At 43.6% G+C, this 23540-nt stretch overlaps 2 protein-coding genes across 4 annotated transcripts in view; one reads left to right on the plus strand and one right to left on the minus strand.

The window, feature by feature from the left end:
* Positions 1-6389: 6389 nt before the first annotated feature.
* Positions 6390-17030, plus strand: gtf3c4 (general transcription factor IIIC, polypeptide 4). Its single transcript, XM_066646761.1, has 6 exons — positions 6390-6732; positions 7158-8318; positions 9982-10566; positions 11462-11592; positions 12926-13014; positions 14017-17030. The coding sequence occupies exons 1-6, from the start codon at positions 6463-6465 to the stop codon at positions 14079-14081; spliced, it is 2301 nt and encodes a 766-aa protein (XP_066502858.1). The 5' UTR covers positions 6390-6462; the 3' UTR covers positions 14082-17030.
* tsc1b (TSC complex subunit 1b) overlaps positions 15746-23540 on the minus strand; it is an 85508-nt gene continuing 77713 nt past the window's right edge. For all 3 annotated transcript variants that reach the window (XR_010795562.1, XR_010795560.1, XR_010795561.1), the window contains one exon: positions 15746-15849. The gene's annotated coding sequence lies outside the window, so the exon portion shown is untranslated. The remainder of the gene's footprint in view (positions 15850-23540) is intronic.

Below are 23540 nucleotides of genomic sequence, written 5' to 3' on the forward strand. Positions count from 1 at the left end.
ACAGGGAGAACACACCACACTCCTCACAGACAGTCACCTGGAGGAAACCCACGCAGACACAGGGAGAACACACCACACTCCTCACAGACAGTCACCTGGAGGAAACCCATGCAGACACAGGGAGAACACACCACACTCTTCACAGACAGTCACCCGGAGGAAACCCACACAGACACAGAGAGAACACACCACACTCCTCACAAACAGTCACCCGGAGGAAGCCCACGCAGACACAATTTGCCCTCCACTGTAACAGCATAGGATTGGCCTCTACAACAACTCTTCAGCACCACAGCAGTCTTTTTACGAAGGTTTGTATTATACATTGGAATATTACTGTTATGGTTATATTTCATTCGGCCACAACAGCAGTAGTGAAGTCAGCAGCATTTCAGCTCATCCCAAAGATATCAGACAGTGTATATAAGTATGTTAGGCTCATGTGCAGCTGCTCAAGATCCTCCCGTTTGGTCGGTCAGTTCTATGGACGCTGAGCAAACTGTGAGCACGGTGGAATGGGTGCACCTTAAACTAGCAAGTCCATCTGATTCCATAATGTAATTAGAAATGATCACTACATTACGTTGTATCCATATCGTCTACATATTCCAAAGAAACAGCAGTACTTTGGTATAATCTAGAGTTTTTCAAAGTTATTCAGTGCATACTCAGTTCTGAACTTGGTAAAAGTGGCTCTTTGAGTACCTCCCTTGGTGACGTGCTGCACACTGATCAGAAATCATTGTGCTCTCATTGAGGACAGATTTGGGCTGCGTTGTGGCTGGTCCCCTGTGGTGGCTGCAGGTGTGAAGGAGTGTGGAGGAGTGCGGAAGACGACTGGTCGCACCCACAGTAGCCCCGAGGAGGTCTGGGCTCAGGAGGATGTACAGGATCTGAGCGAGAGCAACACCTGTCAGGTAAGCCTTTGCAGTCCGCAGCACATGAGGATTGCAAAACCCTCTGCTCTGATGGTTAATCTCCGGCGTCCTGTCCAGCAGAGCACGGCCAGATTCCTGCAAGCGCCACGGGGGGTGGGGCGGGCATAGCAAAATCTATTTTTCTGACCAAAACAGCACTCACCATTTCCTGTACACAACCTGAAAAGGCAGGGTGGGTTCAGAGAAAGAAACTGGCAACAGAAGGAAAGAGAAGTAGTGAGAAGAGAGGGAAAGAAAAGGGTAGAAAGAAGTAGGAAAGACAGAAAGGAAAGTGAAACGAGAAAAAAAGGAGAAATAAAGCAAGAGAGAAGAGAAATTGAGAAAGAGAAAGAAGAGATAAAAAGGAGAGCTAGAGGAGTGGGTGGGAAAGAAGAGAAAGAGCATGAGAGAGAAAAACAAAGAGGGAAAGGAGAGATAGAGAGAGTGTGGGAGAAAAAAGCAAAAGCAAGAGCGAGAGAGGGGTAGGAAGGGAGGGGTGAGACATGCTCTAAATACATTTCATTATCATCATTATGATTATATCAGTGATTGTGTGTTTTGGGTAATGCGCTGCAGCACCTCTCCCCAGGGTTCGTGCAGCTGAATGATTAAAGCGCGTGTGATGAACCATCCGTCACTGCGTCCCTGCAGGACTCGCGTAAGTTGCTCAAAGAGCGCTCGCTGCGGAAGACGGCCAAAATTAAACAGTAAAATGCAGACGTTTCCCAGCAACACCTACCAGTGCCAAGAGAAAACATCTCCAAATGAGCTGAAAAAAAAAGAACCCTCATTCTATTATCCACCTCCTTAAAAGAACAGGTTCTTTAGCAAAATCTGAACACTTTAAATGGTACAATTTCCACAGGAAAAACACAGCATGATAAGGAATGCTCTGGAGCAACAGCACATGAGCCTGAATTCACCAATGCCAAGTGTCAGCTAGTGGGGTATAACGGCATCATCACTGTGTTCGCTGGAGCGCCATCCAAAATAATCTTCTAACACACCCAACCACACTGGTGTTCTTGTGGCTGAGTACCATCAGATCTTCACAGTCATGTTCCAACACACATGCTGCATCCCTATTGTGTACTACACACCAATGCTATAAACTATACATCACATATTAATCTTAACAGAATGTGTTTGGCAGGATATTACACAATATTATTATTAACATACTACTCCTTTTCTCAAACAGGACATGATGTACTGTTGCTATGACAACACACATCATACCAAGCTGCAGTTTAAGTGTCTCTCAACTCAAATATCTCACTCCACACTGCATAGTGCACAGTGTAGGTCATAAAATAAGGGTTTCTGCATTAAAGTAAGTAAGAAGCTTCAGGTCCCTCTGTCAAACATTTAGTGCACTTCTTTCTGGGTGTAGCAGCACTGTGAAGTGCACTAAGTAGGGAGTATGATACTATTTTCCACATGTGAGAAGCTCCTCCTTCTTATATTCTGTTGGATTGTGGGACAACAGTGTCCATCCTTGCCATACTCAAAAATCGACTGGTTCTAAAATGCATTGTGGATTTCTTACTACATTCAGCTTTGACACTTACGTGCTACAAACTCAAATTGGGACACAGCCCAAGTGTAAACATTTTCCCAGAAAGTTACCAACTGTTACTGTAGTAAAAACAGTACAATCTCCCTTGATTTCTTAAGAAATGCTGGAAAGGCAGGCGTCCACATACTTTGGGCCATATAGTGTAAGTCACGGAACCATCTTCAAAAAGTACATAAGGGGCACTCAGCCTAAAGAGTGATTACTCTGCACAAACAGAAAACAACAATAACGAGAACCATAACGAGAATCAAACAAATGCATTCATTATTAGACTGAGAATAGAACGGTGAGCAATTAGAATTAGTGCACACAAATCCAAAAGAGCTCAGCCAATTACCCAGGTACAAATAGGATATGAATACTGAAGGATGCCTCGGCTAGGGTGTGTAACACATAATCCGATAAGCCACGCGGTCCTGTAGGAGTAGGCCTGCTCAGATACAAGAAAAGAATCTAAGAGACAAGAATTGATGAATGTTTAATCCAACAATTCCACACAAGTCTAGGCGAGATCATCCTGAGTCAAAACCCACAGACGCGGCTCAGCAGGCCTCTGAAATATTCATACCATACACGCTTCATTAAGATTATAATACACTGAGGTCCCCCTTTACTTATTCATCTGATTATTGAAACAAATGACAGAAAGGGGGACATTAAAATATTTGTGCCACCATTACATATTTGTCTCACAGATTTGTAACAATTTGTTTGATTACAAAAGAAACCTCTGGATTGCTAAATACTTCTGACAACACAATTTTCATTCTGACGACGCTGTAATCGGTGCTGTACACTGTGGGCTCTGGATTCGGGGAGTTTTAATGAAACCAGGTTTTTCTGCAGCCTGCAAGAAGAGGAGAATAGGTCACACTATCTTCAGTGTTCATAGGCGAGATTCAATGGAGACGCTGTTTTGTACACAAGCACATTCTATCAGATAAGTATAAGCAAGTCAAAGCTAATAATCTTTAAACAGTTATGTGAAGCCCTAAACCAAATCAACAGAACTCAGAGTAGAAATACCATATAATTTGTATAAATAAATACTATAAAATTAACAGTCACCCGGAAGAAACCCACGCAGACACAGGGAGAACACACCACACTCCTCACAGACAGTCACCCGGAGGAAACCCACGCAGACACAGGGAGAACACACCACACTCCTCACAGACAGTCACCCGGAGGTAACCCACACAGACACAGGGAGAACACACCACACTCCTCACAGACAGTCACCCGGAGGAAACCCACGCAGACACAGAGAGAACACACCACACTCCTCACAGACAGTCACCTGGAGGAAACCCACGCAGACACAGAGAGAACACACCACACTCCTCACAGACAGTCACCTGGAGGAAACCCACGCAGACACAGGGAGAACACACCACAATCCTCACAGACAGTCACCCGGAGGAAACCCACGCAGACACAGGGAGAACACACCACTTCTTCCTAACAGACTGTCACCCGGAGTGGGACTTGAACCCACAACCTCCAGGTCTCCGGAGCTGTGTGACTGCTACACTACCTGCTGCGCCACTGTGCCACAAAATAAAAGTTTCTGGGTAAATAAAAAATAATAATAATAAAATCTCTTAGAAGGACATCAAAACATTTCTTAGATTTATATGCAGTGTTCTTTTACTTGGCCTTGGCCTTGTAGAGCCACTTATAACCCTGTTAGGAAGCACTGCTCCCAGGTACATCCCAAATATATCTGTTTTATGAAGGGTTTAGGTGCCCTCAAATTTCAGAGAGTGAATGTAGACGTACTCTTGGTATATTACTTGAGTAAAATAATCTATTATATTGCTTTATAAATTTTATAAGTATTTCTTTTTTACTTTGCTTTTTAAATTTTCTATTCGATGCTTATGCACATATAGTGAAGTCCCAATCTATGTTACTTGCATCTAAGCTGTTACCATTTTTCTTTCTCACAGTTTTGATAGGTGCACTAATGTCAAATCTCTCTGCTAGTGCTCCTGATAGGTATCATATGGTCACAACAATTAATGATCTTTCGCCTGTCTCTTACTGACCTGAGATAAATGGTGTCATTCGTTCAATATATTAAGCCCATGGTGTTCACAGATGACTAATATTAGTCTGTGCTTTATGGCAGCTCTTGTTATTTTAAAACTCATTCTAAAAATAGGGTTTCTTTGCAAACCATTTTTGATTAATTATCATCAGTCTCTCAAAACCCCATGTAAAATATTTACTGATATATTAAAAATAATGACTTTAGGGTTCATATGGTTCAATTCAAACTTATCTCCATTGGACTTTAGGGGGGGAAAGGGTTTTGTTCTTCCAAAACGTTCTATATTTAGAGATGAGGGGTTTCTCCAGCACAGTGATAATTTCTTTCATCTTTTTCAAGTTTCATTCATTCATTCATTATCTGTAACTCTTATCCAGTTCAGGGTCGCGGTGGGTCCAGAGCCTACCTGGAATACACCCTGGAGGGGGCGCCAGTCCTTACCTGGGCAACACACACACTCACACATTCACACCTACGGACACTTTTGAGTCGCCAATCCACCTACCAACGTGTGTTTTTGGACTGTGGGAGGAAACCGGAGCACCCGGAGGAAACCCACACAGACACAGAGAAAACACACCACACTCCTCACAGACAGTCACCCGGAGGAAACCCACACAGACACAGAGAAAACACACCACACTCCTCACAGACAGTCACCCGGAGGAAACCCACGCGGACACGGGGAGAACACACCACACTCCTCACAGACAGTCACCCGGAGGAAACCCACGCAGACATAGGGAGAACACACCACACTCCTCACAGACAGTCACCCGGAGCAGCAATCGAACCCACAACCTCCAGGCCCCTGGAGCTGTGTGACACTACCTGCAGCGCCACTCTGCCGCCCCCGCCCCTATTTCAAGTTTATTATTTAATATTCTGTAATTATCTTAATGTTTTCTCTGGAACAATTATAATTAACCTAGTCTCACATTGTCAGACACTCTACCAACAACTGCCTACTACTGCAGGAAAAGAAACTTGACTGACGTGCAAAAGGACCAATCACAAGTCTGCTTTTTTGGCACGACACATAGGAGGAGACCAATCAGAATGCAATCAGAACACAACTGGCAGAATCCTGACTGAGAGTCCATCAGGTTGTGGATGGAGTGTCTGTGGCTGAAACTGCTATAAACCAAAATATATTTGATTTTGTACCTCTTTTTCACTCATTAGCTACATTTTTACTGGAATGTTTATCATAAATCTAACAAAGATTTGTCTTTCTCACAAAAATAATATCTTGTAGCCTTCTTGTATTTATTTTATAAATTGTCAAAGAATGTGGCAACCTTTATCTTATATTTCACAGGAGTAGCACATTTAACACCTTGTTGTTAGATATGTAACAGTCTTGCTAATCTTGAAAATTGTACGTCTTGCACCAGTAAAGGCTTACCATGAAGCTTTGTGGGCTTGTTGATATTCCGGCAGCCATTTTCTTCTTTTCATAAAATTTAAAACGTTTAACTTTGTTGCTCCTTGCATCTAACATTGTTCTTATTTTATTTCTAATCTGAACTTTCGTTAGTGGAATATTCTGCAGCTTTCTTTTAGCTATTAATAATGGAGTAATTATCAAACACGATGTTTTCACTGAAGTAACAGCTAACGTTATACATCTTGGAGCTCTTTTTGCTTGCAGGCTTCTTGCTTCCTGCTTTATTGTTATTCCAGTAACGTTTTAAATCGCTGTAAATTTAAAAGCACGCTACTATCTTTGTCACTCGAATATTCGTAAGCTTTGGGGCAGCTTCTGATTTTTGTCGATGGAGTATTTAACACGTATCTGGCAACCCAGTGAAGATTCAGCCGCCTGTTTCTCCGCGCTCCTCCTCCTCCGCTGTCGCCACTTCCTCGGCTGGGTTTGGGTTTGTTTTGCTGCGCTGTGGAGGGTAAAGATGGCCTCTGCCGAAGCTGCGGAACCGGGTCTGGAGGGGGATTCCTGGTCGACTCGCGGTCCGGTGATGAGGAGGGATCCGGCGCTGAAGCTGCTGAGCCCGGTGAGCGGTTTGGAGCCCCTTTGCTGGTCCGAGGACCACCGGCTGGCCGTCAGCACCGTCAGCAGCGTATCTCTCATGGAGCTCATAGCCGAGGTCCAGCGCTCCGGACCGGACTTAGTGCTGCACAGAACACACATCCCCCTCCAGCAAACCCCATACCAGCTCAAGGTAAACTCCACAACACCCAGTACACTCTCTCTTTATCCACACATATAGTAATACACTGAATAGTTAGAAACGCTCCTGTGAATATAAATATGAGCTCATTTCCTCCTGGTACTGAGCAGCAAGCCCAAATTCTTAAAGGGCCATACATATTCACACAGTGCACTATTCTAGTATTCAGGTATGAAAACGTTTTTCACATTTGCCATTGTGAAAAACATTCCTGCTGGTCCTGGTGACGTTCCAGCCCTCAACCAGACTCTCTAAACATTAGGCCACAGATACCCCATATTCAGTACTCCCCCTAGATCCACATCCTACACTATTTTAACATTCTCTTCTCTCTCTTCAGATTCCCATACAACATTGCTGTGGTTTTGCGAACCAAAAAGTCAGTTTTGCAGTTATCCTCTGTTTTGTGTTATCAGGTGGGTCCGGAGGACCAAGTGAAGAAAGCAAAGGAAGAGCTTGAAAAGTCTGAGGACCCAGCTGTGAGGCAGGCTTTTATGATGGACAGAATCATGAACCCTCAAGGTGGGCCTTTGCAAGGTGTAAAATACACCAGCTGGTCGCCCCTTGGCTGTGATGTGAATGGTCGTTGTTTGCTAGCCTGCCTGACGCTGGACTGTCGCCTCACCATTCACAGCAACGACAAACATCTGCAGTGGACACAGCTTCTAGACCTCACAGAGCTTTATGGGGAGATGCTGAAGTCCAGGAACTATTCTCTGCAGAATGAAGACGTTCCCCAGCCCTCTTTGGACGAGCCTGGTGAGCTGCAGAGGAGATACCGCATGCAGACGCCGGTGCGGATGGAGTGGTCCAGTTTGTGCAACACGCAGCAGGTTCAGAGCAATAACGAATGCAAAGATGTGGTCACGGTTCTGCTGGCGGTGCTGATGGAGAACGGAGACCTGGTGGTATGGCAGTTTCGCCTGCCCATGCTGGGGAAGGGTTCGGTAGTCTCCTGCAATACTATCAAATCGGGTGTGTCATCGCCGAGTGTTCTGGCTTGGTGGGAGTATGAGCATGGGGGCCGCAGGATGAGCGGCCTAATCGTGGGCAGCGCTGTGGGCCCGGTGAAAATCCTGCCTGTCAACTTAAAGGCTGTGAAAGGCTACTTCACTCTCAGGCAGCCTGTGGTTCTGTGGCAGGAGACGGACCAGATCCCTGTGCACAACATCAAGTGCATTTCGCTCTTCCACCCTCACCAGAAGTGTAACTGTAGCCTGGTAGTTGCGGCGCGAGGCTCTTATGTGTTCTGGTGCCTGCTGCTCATCTCCAAAGCTGGATTGAATGTCCATAACTCGCATGTAACCGGCCTTCACTCCATGCCCATCATGTCCATGAGCACCAGCCGGAACGGGGGCTCCGTCTTCACCTGCTCTATGGACGGGGTGGTCAAGAAGCTCACTCCAGTCTTCACTGACGTGGCTGTCGTATTCAAGCAGCAGGAAATAGCCCTGCCTGACGGAGTACTGGGACGGAGGATTCACGGCATCACAGTTAGCCCTAATGGAGCCTACCTGGCACTGGCCTCCACTGAAGGCATGACCAATGGCTTACACCCAATCACACGAAACTACCAGGTAGGGGCTTGGATAAGAAACTTAATTACTCTTAATAACCCAGACCAAAACCTATATATGAGGTTTGGTTATCTTAAGAGAGTGACAATCTTGCGTTATTTTACATATTCTTTCTGAATCATATGCCTTAGACTGGGGACAGCCATGATGATAAGGGGTTAAAACTGTAAAGATGGATCAGTGATAAACTGAATTCATTCATTTTGTCGTGGTGGTTCTGAAGCGTACCTGGCATCATTGGGCACAAGGCAGAAAACACAACCTGGATGGGGCACCAGTACATTAAAGGGCATCACACAGTCATTCTCACACTCACAACTTAAGGCCAATCCACCAACCAACGTGTGTTTCTGGACTGTGGGAGGAAACCGTACAACCTGGAGGACACCCAAGCAGACACTGGGAGAACACCTTGGGCGGTACGGTGGCTTAGTGGTGAGCACGTTCGCCTCCCAGCGCTAGGATCTTGGGTTCAAGTCCCATCTGGGTGGAGTTTCCATGTTCTCCCTGTGTCTGCGTAGGTTTCCTCCAGGGTCTCCGGTTTCCTCCCACAGTCCAAAAACATGGAGGGTAGGTGAATTGGCTTCTGTCTAATAACTGTCCTGGTGCGTGAGTGAATGAGTGTGTATGTGAATGAATGTCTGTATGTGTGAGTGTATGTGTGAGCCCAGATATGGATTGGCGCTCTGTTCTGGGTGAAACCCTAGTGCCCGATGCAGTCCTCCAGGTGGACGGTCGTTCCTGGTGGAGAGTACACTGTGTGCGTTTGGTGCCGCTTCTCTCCAGTGTGTGTGGATTGAGTGTTCTGAGCAGTGTAGATTGTAAAGCGTCCTTGGGTGTCTAGAAACGCACTATATACGTGTAAAGATACATTTAAACTTCTCACAATCACATGAGGCAGGGCTCAAACCCACAACCCCTGAACCTTGGAGCTGTCTGACAACACCACTGTGCCACCCAGTAATAAATCATATAATATCAAATTTTTTTGCAACTTCAAGTTGTAGAGGAATACAGAGTTGAAGTTCGTAGGTCTCCTGCAATACCATCACATCTGTTGGCACTGAGGGGTATTGTGTCATGGTAGGAACAGATGGATATAGCATTATCTTAGTTTAATGCTGTGCAAGTATGGACTCCTGCAGTGCCATCAAGGCTGATGTGTCATGGCAAAGTGTTCTGGGTTGGTGTGCGTTAGAGCAAGACGAGTGGTCAAATCTGCGTAATCAGAATAAGCTCCAGTACTAAATGAAGACAGCATTTGTTTATATTATTCACTACAAAAGTAGGCCCATTGATACCGGGCCAAGCAGCTTCTTTCATGTACCAGAGTTATGATGTTTCATGGTTACGACACATCTCCCATTTGCTGTATAAAGCCTTGTTTGGACTTCAGTGGTTTTGCGTCGTAAACGTCGTAACGTGAACTTCGTGTTTGGTGTGCGCAGCGGAAGAATACACGGTTACGCGGCTCGGGACCGAGGAGGATAGGTGTTAGGATAGGATAAGTGCTTACAGTATGTTCCGACTTACACCGAAAATCGGTTTACGACGCGACTTAGGAACGGATCAACGTAGTAAGTCGAGGACCCCCTGTATAGCGTTCTTTCATTTATTGTCAGATATTCCATATTTCAGTTATATCATCCACCTCTCCTTCCAGGTGCAATTTATCACTCTAAAGACCCCGGACGAGGCGGCAGCAGAGCTCCTGGAGTCGCAAGTGCAGAACCTCTACAAGCAGACGGACCTGCTAGACCTGGTGCGCTGGCGTGTCCTGACAGACAAACGGATCCCCCCTTTCCTTCAGGACGAGCTGGACGATAAAGTGCACACCACGGGATGCATATACCTGTGGCGCTTCAAGCTCTTCCTCCTCCGCGTCCTCTACCAGTCCATGCAGAAGGCCCCGGCAGAGGCTCGTTGGAAACCCTCGCACCAGGACACTAAAGTGTTCCTGGGTGATGAGGAGGAGGGGGAGCTGGGGGAAGAGAGTCAGGCAGCTGAGGCCTCTGCCCTGGAGGAGCCCAAACAGAAGGAAGCTGAGGGAGAGTTCAGCGAGGAGCAGATGAATGAGATCATGGCGTGGATTGAAGAGGTGGAGTCCCACCTGACCCGGGAGCACATGAAGAGGGTGCTGGGAGAGGTGTACCTCCACACACTCATTACTGAAAATACATGCATCCCCACCAAAGGGCTCTGTGATTTCCTCTCCGACGATCCCACCAATGAAGACAGAGCAGCCAAGGTTTGAGTCCTCGACATCCTTTCACAGAGCTGGCACTGTCAGTGATGTTAACACTGAATGCTCAGAATTCACCGAATACTCAGCTAATCACTATAAAACAATCACTATCAATATCCAATAATTGCTAAAAAAGGAACTTAATGTATGCAATCTATGCAAAAAGTTCTAAAAATGCTCCACAAAATGATATTTATCTGCTCTCAGTGTAGATTATCAAGTGCTACTTATGTTCTGATCTCTCTCTGTGATCTGTCCATATTTACAACTGTTACAGACTTCTATTAACATTTAACATTACACAGAGAGTCATAAATCTAAAATTAAATGACCTACAGATGCTACTACCTATATATCGCAATCTCAAACTTTTATCCACACAAATGTCATAGAATAAAAAGGGTATAAGTTATAACACATAATGTACATATTTATGTCATTAACTTCATATTTTATGAACTCTGTTATTATGGGAGACCTAATCCTTTCACATATTAGTATAAAGGTTAGTCTCAAATATAGCCACGGCATTAGATTTGTACTGTAAAACTTCACAGTTATAAGGAAAAAGGGCAGAAAGACTGTAAACAGAGTCAGCCTGGAACCTATTATAGTAATACGTCGGCTTTATTTAAGGACGGTGATGTGTTTCAACTGTGTTTGCACAAAAAGTAATAATGTAATGCATAGGAACTCTGGGGAAATAAAGAAGGCACAACAGAAAAATGTGTGCTAATGGAGAAAGAAGCGCACACGTCCGATCCCAGCACATCTGCAGAGATGGAATAGGAAATAAATAGATAACCACCATGTCTAGGCTGCTTGGAACTGTGCATTTTTTTTTTATTTAGTAAATAGAATATTGTTTATGCTTATTCTGTTATGTCTTGCCCCGCAGATTTTGATTGGTCACATAATGAAGAAGATGAACAAGCAGACATTTCCCGAGCACTGCAGCCTGTGTAAAGAGATTTTACCTTTTACTGACTGCAAGCAAGCTGTGTGCAGTAATGGACACATGTGGCTCAGGTAGGACTGATTCCAGTATGCAAGTAGAATCTCGTTCCTTCAAAACCCTGTCATGTTTCATTCACACTCCATATTTGCTTTTATTAGTACAATCTGATACATTTTTATATTAAAGACAAAAACAGTGACAAGAAAATTCAGAGTGGCCAGTGATGCTCATTCCCATATTCATTCATTCATTATGTGTAACCTCTTATCCAGTTCATGGTCGCAGTGGGTCAAGAGCCTACCTGGAATCATTGGGCGCAAGGCAGGAATACACACTTGAGGGGGCGCCAGTCCTTCACAGGGCAACACAGACACATACACACATTCACTCACACACACCTACGGACACTTTTTTGAGTCGCCAATCCACCTACCAATGTGTGTTTTTTGGACTGTGGAAGGAAACCGGAGCACCCGGAGGAAACCCACGCAGACACAGGGAGAACACACCACACTCCTCACAGACAGTCACCCGGAGGAAACCCACGCAGACACAGGGAGAACACACCACACTCCTCACAGACAGTCACCCGGAGGAAACCCACGCAGACACAGGGCGAACACACCACACTCCTCACAGACAGTCACCCGGAGGAGACCCACGCATCATTCCCATATGTCAATTAAAATTTGTTTAGCAATGTGTGGATTTGATTTCCAGTTAAACATTCAGACTAAGTTATCTGATAGAAACTTTCCAGGCGATTACATGCACGTATCTGTTAATACCAGTGCCAATAAATGCCACCACTTTTAGCATTACAGGAACATGTACATTTAATTTTTAGATACATGCAGTAAAATGCATAAACAGCGTGCATTTTAGGACAGTAGCCTAAACATTTTACACTTGCAAAAATATAATAAATAAACTACTTAATTAGATTTGATCAGGAACTTAAATTATGTGCTGCATATCTGTTGAAACTAGTGTGTAATGAGTTTGTATACTTTTCAAATCTCTATGACTTAGTACATTGCTTGGCCTTTATTTGTGACATCAGCATTGAATTTTGTGGTTAAAAGTATTCCCACATTTACAGGTGTTGTACATACATCAAAACAATTCCGGTGCCTAGCCCTAATATTTCTCACAGTAATGCTTATCATTTTGTCTGTCTGAGATGTGTGTTTTAATCTCTACTTTATTGGACTATCCATCATTGAATAAAGGACAAATAATAATGTGGCACAGGTTACAGCAGCCATTTAATGGAGTTTACTGCCCCTAGTGGTCAACTCCAGGAAGTGCTAACAGTAGTGCTGTTGGTCCAGCCTAGTGAAACGAAAGCCTTAATGTTTCCTTGAACATTTCCTCAACCTCCTGCTTGTTTCTGTCTCTCAGGTGTGTGCGGTCGTATCAGTCCTGTCAGAATGTGACGTATCGCCGCTGCCTGCTGCAGGACAGCGTAGCTTCACTGCCACAGCCTGAGGGTAAGCCCTAGTGTTCTGTCTGAGACATAGTCAGCCTTTTTTTCCCCTACCACATCCTGAAGTTGCAAACACTAACACTGGCTATGATACCACCACACAACATGCACACAGACTTTTAAAACTTAAAACACATTCCTATACTCCCTGTTATAGATTAAATCTTCAGGTTTTAAAAACATGTGCAAGAAGCAAAGCACAACATTGCAGCCATTAAAGGAACACTAGGTAAGATTTGTTATTTTTGCTCCTGGGCTCCCTCTACTTTTTTAGTTGCTGAGTGCAATTCTTGTCCGGTCCTGAAATCAATGGGGAGTGGGAGGGGAGGGGTGGTGGTTTCCTACCCTCCTCCAAAAGTTACATAGTGCCGTTTCTGCAGTGCTGAGCCAGAGTAGCAATGACAGACGTACTTTATCCCCTTTACATACCAGTGGATCATCACAGTGATCTTAAAGCGGTAATTTAAGGGTGAAAATATTACCTAGTGTTCCTTTAATACCTCCTCTTATTCAGGTTCACATCAAGACTGCGGTTGGAATTTCACACCAGCTCATTTGACCTATCTGACCTGCCTCTAATACTTCACACTAACACATTAACACTACCTCTATTACCCCCCCACACACTAAGAGATTACTCCTCCAAGCACACTCACTCTGCCTTTTAAAATCTTACACAAGGCAGCTACACTGCTTCTAAACTTCACGCCTGCACACTTGCCCCTGTATAATATTACACGATAGAAAGAGCACATGAACATACACACAAACACAAGCGCGCACACACACACACTGACATCAGCTCTCATTAAACATGTATCAACTAATGAAACCCCAACTCTCGGCCTGCATTGTGACAAGACGGGGGCTGACAAGGTGAAGCCTGGCAGTGAAACACAATCACGGAAAACACCAATTTGATTGTTGGGTTCTATTTGCTGTGGTTGCTTCTTGCGTCACGTTGGATACCTCTCTTAGGTTTCCTCCCCTCTGTTCTCTTTTATAGATCCAGACTGGGTAAAGAAGATCTTAGAGGGGCCGTGTATATTCTGTGACTCCCCACTTCTCTGACACCGTGGAGATCACCACCAACCTCCCTGCTCAAGGCTGCTGACACACACACACACACACACAGATGCCATAAACTATAGAGGACCTTAGTTGTTTTTTTTTTTTTTTACTTTTATACCAGATATGCCAGAATAATGAGGCTAAATTACCCCTAAACATATATGCTTAAATATATATATATATTTTTTTAAAGAGCCTTTGCTCTAAAGCTCTGGTAATTCTAGTACTTTGTTTTTTTATTGTAGCATAGAGGTCATGCCAAAAATATATATATATATCTTCCCTCCGTCCATGGACACCCAGTCCTTTCTGTTCCTATCTGAAACTCATTGTCTCTTGTCCCAGGGATTGATCTTGTGCTGCTATGACACACTACGTTTTTTTTTTTTTTTTTGTTTGTTTTTTGCCATAGATATACATACTTCCTTGGAGCCTCATTGTGTTGTTTCCGATTCTTAATTGGCTTTGGAAACATTTCTGGGAGCCGCAGCCTTCCCTCCTCAGATGGGAACTTTATATAGGCGGGATGAGGAGGGAGGAAAAGATGAGAGAGAAAAAGCATGCACAAGAGAGATGCAGTGAGAGACGGAGGTAAAAGTGTGTTTTAAGACTGATTCGGTCCTTCCCAAGGGGCAGGCCTCTAATGAGATACCAGAGTAATGAGGTGCGGATTCCAGCCACAGATGTGATTCTCATGTTAATTAAGAGGGGGGCGGTTAGAGTGCATATTGTTAAATATAGTTAACCCTCTTTTCGAGAAACCATGGGGAATATACGCTGGCCGTGGAGTTCGACCCTACAACCCCGGCCCTATTCCCTGTACTCCGAACACAGGGGTCAGTGGCACCAGATGAAAGATGGATCCAAGGCCTGTTAGAGCATGGCGTCAAGCTCCATCATGTTCGCTCTCATCCTCTGCTTATCCCACAATGTTCCCTGCTCTGTCTCTTTGGTCACCGGAGCTCACGACTTGCCCCCAGGGCTAGAAATGAGTGGCGGCTTAGGTCTCTGATGATTAGACGAGATTAAGATGGCTGTGCGATTGCAAATAATTAATCTCCCCTTTTCCCTCGTTCAATCGCCATTAGTTACTTTCCCAAAAAATATACTGAAAGCACTTAGCTTCGTGTTCGTTTCTTATTTTTCTATTTTGTATTTTTTTTTAAGTTAATACATCGTCACTGTCCAATTAAAAACGTGTATCTACATTTTTGTGGATTTGTACTTTACTGCATTTGAACACAACAGTGTGTAAATTAATAATGAATGGACCAATAGAAATGCTCCTAAATCATTTCAATTTCCATTGAAAATTAAGTTGTTTTTTTCCTTCTTCTGTAATGCTACTATTTTGGGAGATACATGTTTTTCATTGGACAGCTACAAAAAAAAAAGATATATATTTATATATATAAAACATAACTAACACACCCAAAGCAATAAAATCTGGGATCAATCTGGGAATAACATAAGTTTTATTCTTCTACAAATGAAGAAATACATAATTAAAATATACTTAATTTGGCTTCTTCTGGATTACTATAGGGCGTCACGGTGGTGCAGCATGTAGGTGTCGCAGTCACACAGCTCCAGGGGCCTGGAGCTTGTGGGTTCGATTCCCGCTCCGGGTGACTGTCTGTGAGGAGTGTGGTGTGTTCTCCCTGTGTCTGTGTGGGTTTCCTCCTGGTGACTGTCTGTGAGGAGTGTGGTGTGTTCTCCCTGTGTCTGCGTGGGTTTTCTCCGGGTGCTCTGGTTTCCTCCCACAGTCCTAAAACACATGTTGGTAGGTGGATTGGTGACTCAAAAAGTGTCCGTAGGTGTGAGTGTGTGAATGAATGTGTGTGTGTGTGTGTGTTGCCCTGTGAAGGACTGGCGCCCCCTCCAGGGTGTATTCCCGCCTTGCGCCCAATGATTCCAGGTAGGCTCTGGACCCACCGTGACCCTGAACTGGATAAGGGTTACAGAGAATGAATGGATTACTATAAATGTGTAATCAAATATGAAATTGAAATATCTGTAAAATCTAGTCAAACACTGACAGTGTTTGTATCATCCTCAAACTGTAAATGGATTTAAAAAGTATCTGTTTTAATGTGTTTGTTGTAAACATGTTCCTACACACAGGACACCCCAGTTCTCATGCAGAGACTAAATGTCACACAGTCTAATGCGCTGAACATGAGACATTTCCTGCCTGCAATCGGTGCTGTTTGTCAAATGGAACTTGCCCTTTAGGTGTGATTGTGTGCTGTGCTGATAGGTGGAGACTGACTCTGGTGAAGAGGTTAGCTGTGTTTTGGGGGAACCTCCTACTTCTTTAATATAACGATCTGTCAAAAAGCATTTCTACAATAATTACAGCCCCCCTCCTTCCTCTTTGTGTGCACTCTCTCAGCACTTCAAAAGGAGGTTTCTTTTTCCTCCCCATACAATATTCATAACCTTTGTGTCCGTGGCTGAACTGCATTAAACAGTCGTCCGGATTATCTCCCTTCCTTTTATTTAAGGTAATATCGCATTGCATCTTAACATATTTTAATATATATATATCCCCCCTCTCGTAAAAAGATCCCATACGCCCGATTTGTTGAGCCAAAACATTATGCTAAGTATGAGTCTTTTCATCTTCCCCAGTATTTTGTTAGCGCTTCTTTCTGGGTGAACTTCGCAGCACAAAGCTCAGTGTTATTCATTGACTGCTACTGTTTACAGATTTATATATTGGAGCTGCTGTGAAATTCAGGTACTGGTGCCATTCCTTCAACTTCTGCTGCTTTTACACTGTACTTTGTCCTGTCACTTAACTCCACAGGCGGGAATCTTTCATCAGTGAAATCATGTTTTAGTTTATATCCATATGATAATGAATTTTTCTGTTATTAAAAACTGTTCATATAGTGATTTATCATGTGAATAAAGGTTCAGCGTTTTTATAAAGTGAATCCTTATCATTTCATTATACAAAATTGTCAGGTCTGTGGTTTGTAATTAAACTTCAACACGTATAACTGTGTAATTTATTTACAGACACTTTATGGACAAATGTATTGGGACACCAACACAAACGGGATTTTATGACGTTCAATTCTAAAGCCATAGTCATTAATAAGGAGTTCTATCTATCTATCGCTACACTTATATAGCGCCTTTCTAGACACCCAAGGACGCTTTACAATCCACACTGCTCAGAACGCTCAATCCACACACACACTGTCGAGAAGCGGCAGCCAAACGCACATAGCGTACCCTCCACCAGGAACGACCGTCCACCTGGAGGACTGCATCGGGCACTAGGATTTCACCCAGGACACACATTCACTCACACATACAGACATTCATTCACATACACACGAAGACACATCACCTACCCTCCATGTTTTTGGACTGTGGGAGGAAACCGGAGAGCCCACAGTCCTCACAGACAGTCACGAAGAGGAAACCCACACAGACACAGGGAGAACACATCACACTCCTCACAGACAGTCACCCGGAGGAAACCCATGCAGACACAGAGAGAACACACCACACTCCTCACAGACAGTCACCCGGAGGAAACCCACGCAGACACAGGGAGAACACACCACACTCCTCACAGACAGTCACCCGGAGGAAACCCACGCAGACACAGGGAGAACACACCACACTCCTCAGACAGTCACCCGGAGGAAACCCACACAGACACAGAGAGAACACACCACACTCCTCACAGACAGTCACCCGGAGGAAACCCATGCAGACACAGAGAGAACACACCACACTCCTCACAGACAGTCACCCGGAGGAAACCCACGCAGACACAGAGAGAACACACCACACTCCTCACAGACAGTCACCCAGAGGAAACCCACGCAGACACAGTGAGAACACACCACACTCCTCACAGACAGTCACCCGGAGGAAACCCACACAGACACAGGGAGAACACACCACACTCCTCACAGACAGTCACCTGGAGGAAACCCACACAGACACAGGGAGAACATGGAAACTCCACCCAGATGGGACTTGAACCCAAGATCCCAGCGCTGAGAGGTGAACGTGCATCTCCACCACACTTTACAGTTGGTACATTGTGGTCAGGCAAGTAACATTCTCCTGGCATTCGCCAAACCCGGATTTAGGCTGCCAGGTAGAAAAGCATGATTTGTCAGCCCATAAAACACATTCCCAATTTTCCAGTGGTAGGGTGCTTTACACTTTAAAAAACAGGGTAACCAAAACGGCATCTTTGTAGTAGGGCTAAAATAAAATGAATAATTCTGAAATTGAAACTATAGCCTGTTTTAATTCTAGTCTGCATTATCAAGAACAAGGTGCAAACAAGTTTTAAATGGGGGCATCTATATGGGGATGGGGACAAGGCAGAAGTGTGTAAATGACAACCATTGTCAGTCTGGCACTCTACATTCATCACTCAAAACTAATGCCAGGTCTTGGACCTCAGAACCTAAGAAAATGGTCCTTAAAGACAATTTGCAAATAAGATTTAAGATATCAAATTATTTATCAATCTCTAATGTTGGAAAAAAAAAGTTGCTAAATGAGACGTCCAAATTTTGGATTTTGTGAATTGATGCACCATGAAAATGTCCTAAATCAAGGAAAAGTTTTTTCGAGAATTAAAGCCCTTTGCCAAGAACTAATAATAGTTGACCTTATTTTGAAAAAGTTTAGTTCTGCACATGATATAAATTACAAAGTTACAGGGAACGATGGTATGCTAATTTTATATAAGATTGCAAGTAGATATGCAGAACATAACTCATTTCGGCAAAAAAAAACTGGATTAGTTAATGAAGAAACTGCCATTATTCTGGTGGAAAAGAAGAAAGATGGGGATGACATCAATAAAACAGTGTATGGGAGCGGTTTTGTGGGGGAAGACTTTCTGATGTGGCATGACTCCACTGCGTACGCACCCCGCATGAATACATTTCCTCTGTAGTCTAAAAGTATTCAGTGGAGAAGCGTACCCTCAAACTTGTCATCAGTAATTAAGTCTGTCTGTGGGCTGTCTATAGGCCCTCATTTTTTTAACCATGGATTCTCAAATCAGGCTGTTAACATGGTCCTTTAACAGCTACACAGCCCTTCTGGGGATGCTGCCAGTGACCCATGACTGGCCAGTTATGTGTGAGTGTGTATGGGGGCGGGGGAGACATGTCAGTAGGCCGCCACTCTGCTTGTCTGCCAGTGTTGAGCCACTCAAGTGGAACTAATGTGGACCCTAACAAAGGGCATGGACGGTCCTCTTCTACTGCTATATTAATTAAACTTCTACTCAACACTAGACCCAAAGGCAGCAATAAGTGTCAAGGGAGTGAGAGAGTGAGTGTATATGCAGTATAAATTAAGTACATATGTAAAATCTGATGGCTAACTCCTCAAAAGATTTGTTAATTCTGACCTTCGACTTGCTTTAAACAAAGAGAAATGAGCTGAAATATGAGTGCTCAGAGTCCAGAATACAAGTTTGGATACTAATTTGTCGGGCCTGCATTCATTTGTTAGGTCCAATAGGCATAAGAAGTAAAAGTAACAAATGCTTTAACTTTGTCAAAACAAATGAACATCAAACTTATCCAACTGTTTACTCGAAGGCCATGGAAATCAGTTAATTCCGTCCACCGACCTGGACTTAATATACAGCCCAAACTTCACGTCTTAGTCATCTATTAAAACTAATATCCCGCAGATCAAATATAGACAAGAGAATGCAAATCAAGCGTAGTGTGCCGTATAATGCCAGAGTTAGCTTTCACTACGAAAAAAAAAAAAAATTCTAAAAACTCTCAAAACTTGCGCATTACAGAGACGTGTTTCAGTGAAAGTCATTAATAACGTTAAGATGCATGCTGTAAAGTGGAATAAGGTATTCATTCATATCTGCCAGATGCCATAGATTTAAATCTAGTTTTAGAACTTTCAAAACCAGGTTGGCACTTTCCAGTGTCAAGCCAGTGGCTTTTCTGTTGTTAACTTAGCCTAGTCAAGTCAAATTTATTTGTACAGGAGGTCCCGGGGTTACGTCAGTCCCGAGTGGTTACGACACATCATCCATTTACTGTATAAAGCCTTGTTTCGACTTAAGTGGTTTTGCGTCGCAAACGTCGTAACGTGAACTTCGTGTTTGGGGCGGCGCGGCGGAAGAATACACGGTTACGCGGCTCGGGACCGAGGAGGATAGGTGTGAGGTAGGATAAGTGCTTACAGTATGTTATTTACGTACAGTATGTACGTATGTTCCGACTTACACCGAAAATCGGTTTACGGCGCAACGTAGGAACGGATGAGCGTCGTAAGTCGAGGACCCCCTGTATAGCGTATTTTACAACCTGTCAGCGTCACAAAGCAGCTATACAAGCATTTTCTAACCAAATTTACAACAAAATGAATAACCACACTTGAGCAAGCCAAAGGCAACACTGACCAGGAAAAATCCCTCAAAGCTGAAGGAAGGAACCGTGGGAGTAACTTAGACTGAGGAACGAGAGGAACCATCTTCCTCTAGTCACACATATTAGTGAAAAACAACTACAGAGAAAAAGAACTCTGTCACAGAACAGCGCCCCTTGTGGAGTATTTTGACATAAGAGTGTGAATGACCGAGTGAGTTAGTGAGCGAGTTCCAAGTCATTTGATGAGATGCTTCACATCTAAAAGGCAGAGTCAGGAACGGGTTACCTTTGCAGTTCTGTTTACCACTTGCTTAATAATTCATTCATTCATTCATTGTCTGTAACCGCTTATCTAGTTCAGGGCTGCGGTGGGTCCGGAGCCTACCCGGAATCATTGGGCGCAAGGCTTGCTTAATAAGAAAAGAGCTAAAAGTAGATTTTGAAATTATAGCTGCACTGAAAAACGTCAGTGAGTGATCAGCGATTCTAATCAAAACTTAGTATAGAATCCTGCACCTTTTCATTTTTCATCACGTTTTAGTTGAAATATTCCATTTAGAATATCTTTGAGGACCTGCCACGACATGGATGTAAACTGACATTTCATCACTCTCGTTTGGAAAGACATGATGGATGGCAGCTCTCCCTGAAGATAAGTGTGGAAAGGCCGCAGGAAGGTTCCTGAATTTCAAACCAGTCTGAGGAGCACTCTCCCTCTGAAGATTCAGCCTCTCTTTGTAGATTCTTTCATGTTTGGATTTCACCAGAAGGACTAAGGGAAACCATTCATTTGAGGGCCTGCTTTAATATTGGCGTTTCAAAGATCTAAAAAACGTCACTGTTACTCTGCAGAGTACGAGCCTCACAAAGGGAGCTAAGTTTGGTTTGAAAACATGCAGTAGGATTACAAAGGCCAGATCTTATGACTTAACCTGACATGACAATGGAAGTGGACAGCCACTCATCCATTTTCACAGCTGCTTAGTGGAAGCACCGGGCCTTGGACGCAGGCTCAGAGGAGCTAAGCCAGATGGGTAACGTCTCTGGATATGAACTCGACACATACTACAACAGATAGTGTTACAACTCATAATGGCTCTAAATGCACGCTCGTTCTCTCTCACGTATGCAAAGTCTTGATTCTTGACTCTGTTTTGGACTTAGATCAAAAAGTAACAATAACAAAAAGAACACAGAAAACTGTCAGGGTCTTAATGGTGCAGTCTGTGATTTATTTCATTTTCTAATTAAATTAACGGTTAAATATAAACAGATCACGATAAAAATGCCCAATGATTCCAGGTAGGCTCTGGACCCACCGCGACCCTGAATTGGATAAGGGTTACAGATAATGAATGAATGGATGAATGTTTCAGGCCAAAACATTTTCTCAAATTGATCCTAAAACAAGGTCGTATGCATCATGCAGAGTGTACATAAGCTTTTCTTATAGTAACATTTTTAAAGCTGTTAAAATCTTTGTATGTCTGGTGTCTATGAGAACAATTCCAACTCAAGGTTTTTCTTATTGCTCACATTAAATCGATCCGAATGATCAAAATGATTGTATTGTGCAGAAATTTGGATGAATCTGTGGAACTCAGACGATGAAAACACGTGACTTGACCTTGTACGTGTGTGTGTCAGAAAGTGCAGGAGGCAAATTTCAGAGTTGGAGAAGTCTGTTAAGTCAGAGACTCAGTAGGGCACTGCAATTTCATTGGTATCTGTTTTCTGTAGCAACAGTGCAAATTACTTTGTGCGTGTGCGTGCGCGTGTGTGTTTGCATTTTCGCATATGTGATTATTTCAGAGGAAGAGTATGAAGAATTTATAATGAGTATTTTTGTTTTTTAAAAAGAATACCGGTAATAACTACTGTGCAAAGCTATTAGAATGAATATTTATGAAGCTTGTTATGAAATATTCATAAAGTTGGTTCAAGAAAATACACACACACAAGAAGAGAAAATGGGGAGAAAAAGCTGCGAGTGAGAAGTCACAAGAAGGTGGGGTGTGGGAAGTAGGGGGCCACTGCCTTGAATTCATTGCAAAAAAAAAAAAAAAAACCAGGATCGAATATCTGACATCCATTAACAAAAGCACCCGCAGCTTCCTCCTACTGGCGTCTATTTTTCCTACTATCCCTCCCTCTCTGCCTGAGGTGATATGAGTTTCTTTCGTTCACCCGATCTCTCTCTCTCTCTCTCTCTCTCTCTCTCTCCTCCCTCCCTCCTCTCTCTCACTTCCCCTTCATTCCATCTATCCAAATTAAGAAATTAATGAGGGATAGTTTCTTTACCCACTGCCCCCGCAATGTTTACCACTGATGAAATTATAATGCGGCCTCTGCTGTATTATTTATAAGCCAATTAGAGGAAGTGTTACTTGATTTGATGGGGAGCAGACACACAAAGTGCATTTAACTAATAGAGAGCAAGAGAGTAGCGCGAGAAAGAGATACAGAGAGAGAGAGAGAGAGAGAGAGGACAGCCGAGGCTGACGACTACTCGCGATGCTCTAGGATTACGTGGCTAATTGCCCTGCTTTATCTGTCTGTCACGGATAGCCATGCATATTTCAGTGCTCCCAAAGACTTTGATTGTTTGCACTCGTGTTGGGGCTGTAACAAGTAGAGCAGTGGCCAAAGTGGAGTGTAGTTAAAGACTGGCAGAGAGCGAGGTGGGAGAGGGAGGAGGGCAAAGTGAGAGAGCATGAAAACAAGAGGGGGCCCACTGACACATGATTAGCATGGAGGGGGACCACTGTAGGGGACTGATGAGTGCAAAACAATCATAGTTTGCTCTTGTAGTTACACCACATGCAGATGTGCTGAAAACAAACAAACAAACAAACAAGGAAAAAAAAGAGAGAAGAGCATCCTTTGGAAGTGGATTTCAAGAATTTTAGAAAAATATTCAATTAAAAATTAGGCCTGGATTCAGCCTGAGTTCCTTAACTCAAAGGAACTCAGGCAGGAATTAAAACTGTTCTATCATCAGTATAAACATTCCACAAACTAAAATCTGCTGTAACACGGATGTGTAAATTAAGCCAAAAGT

This window comes from Hoplias malabaricus, chromosome 15 (genome assembly GCF_029633855.1).
Source record: "Hoplias malabaricus isolate fHopMal1 chromosome 15, fHopMal1.hap1, whole genome shotgun sequence".
In the NCBI taxonomy this organism is placed as follows: domain Eukaryota; kingdom Metazoa; phylum Chordata; class Actinopteri; order Characiformes; family Erythrinidae; genus Hoplias; species Hoplias malabaricus.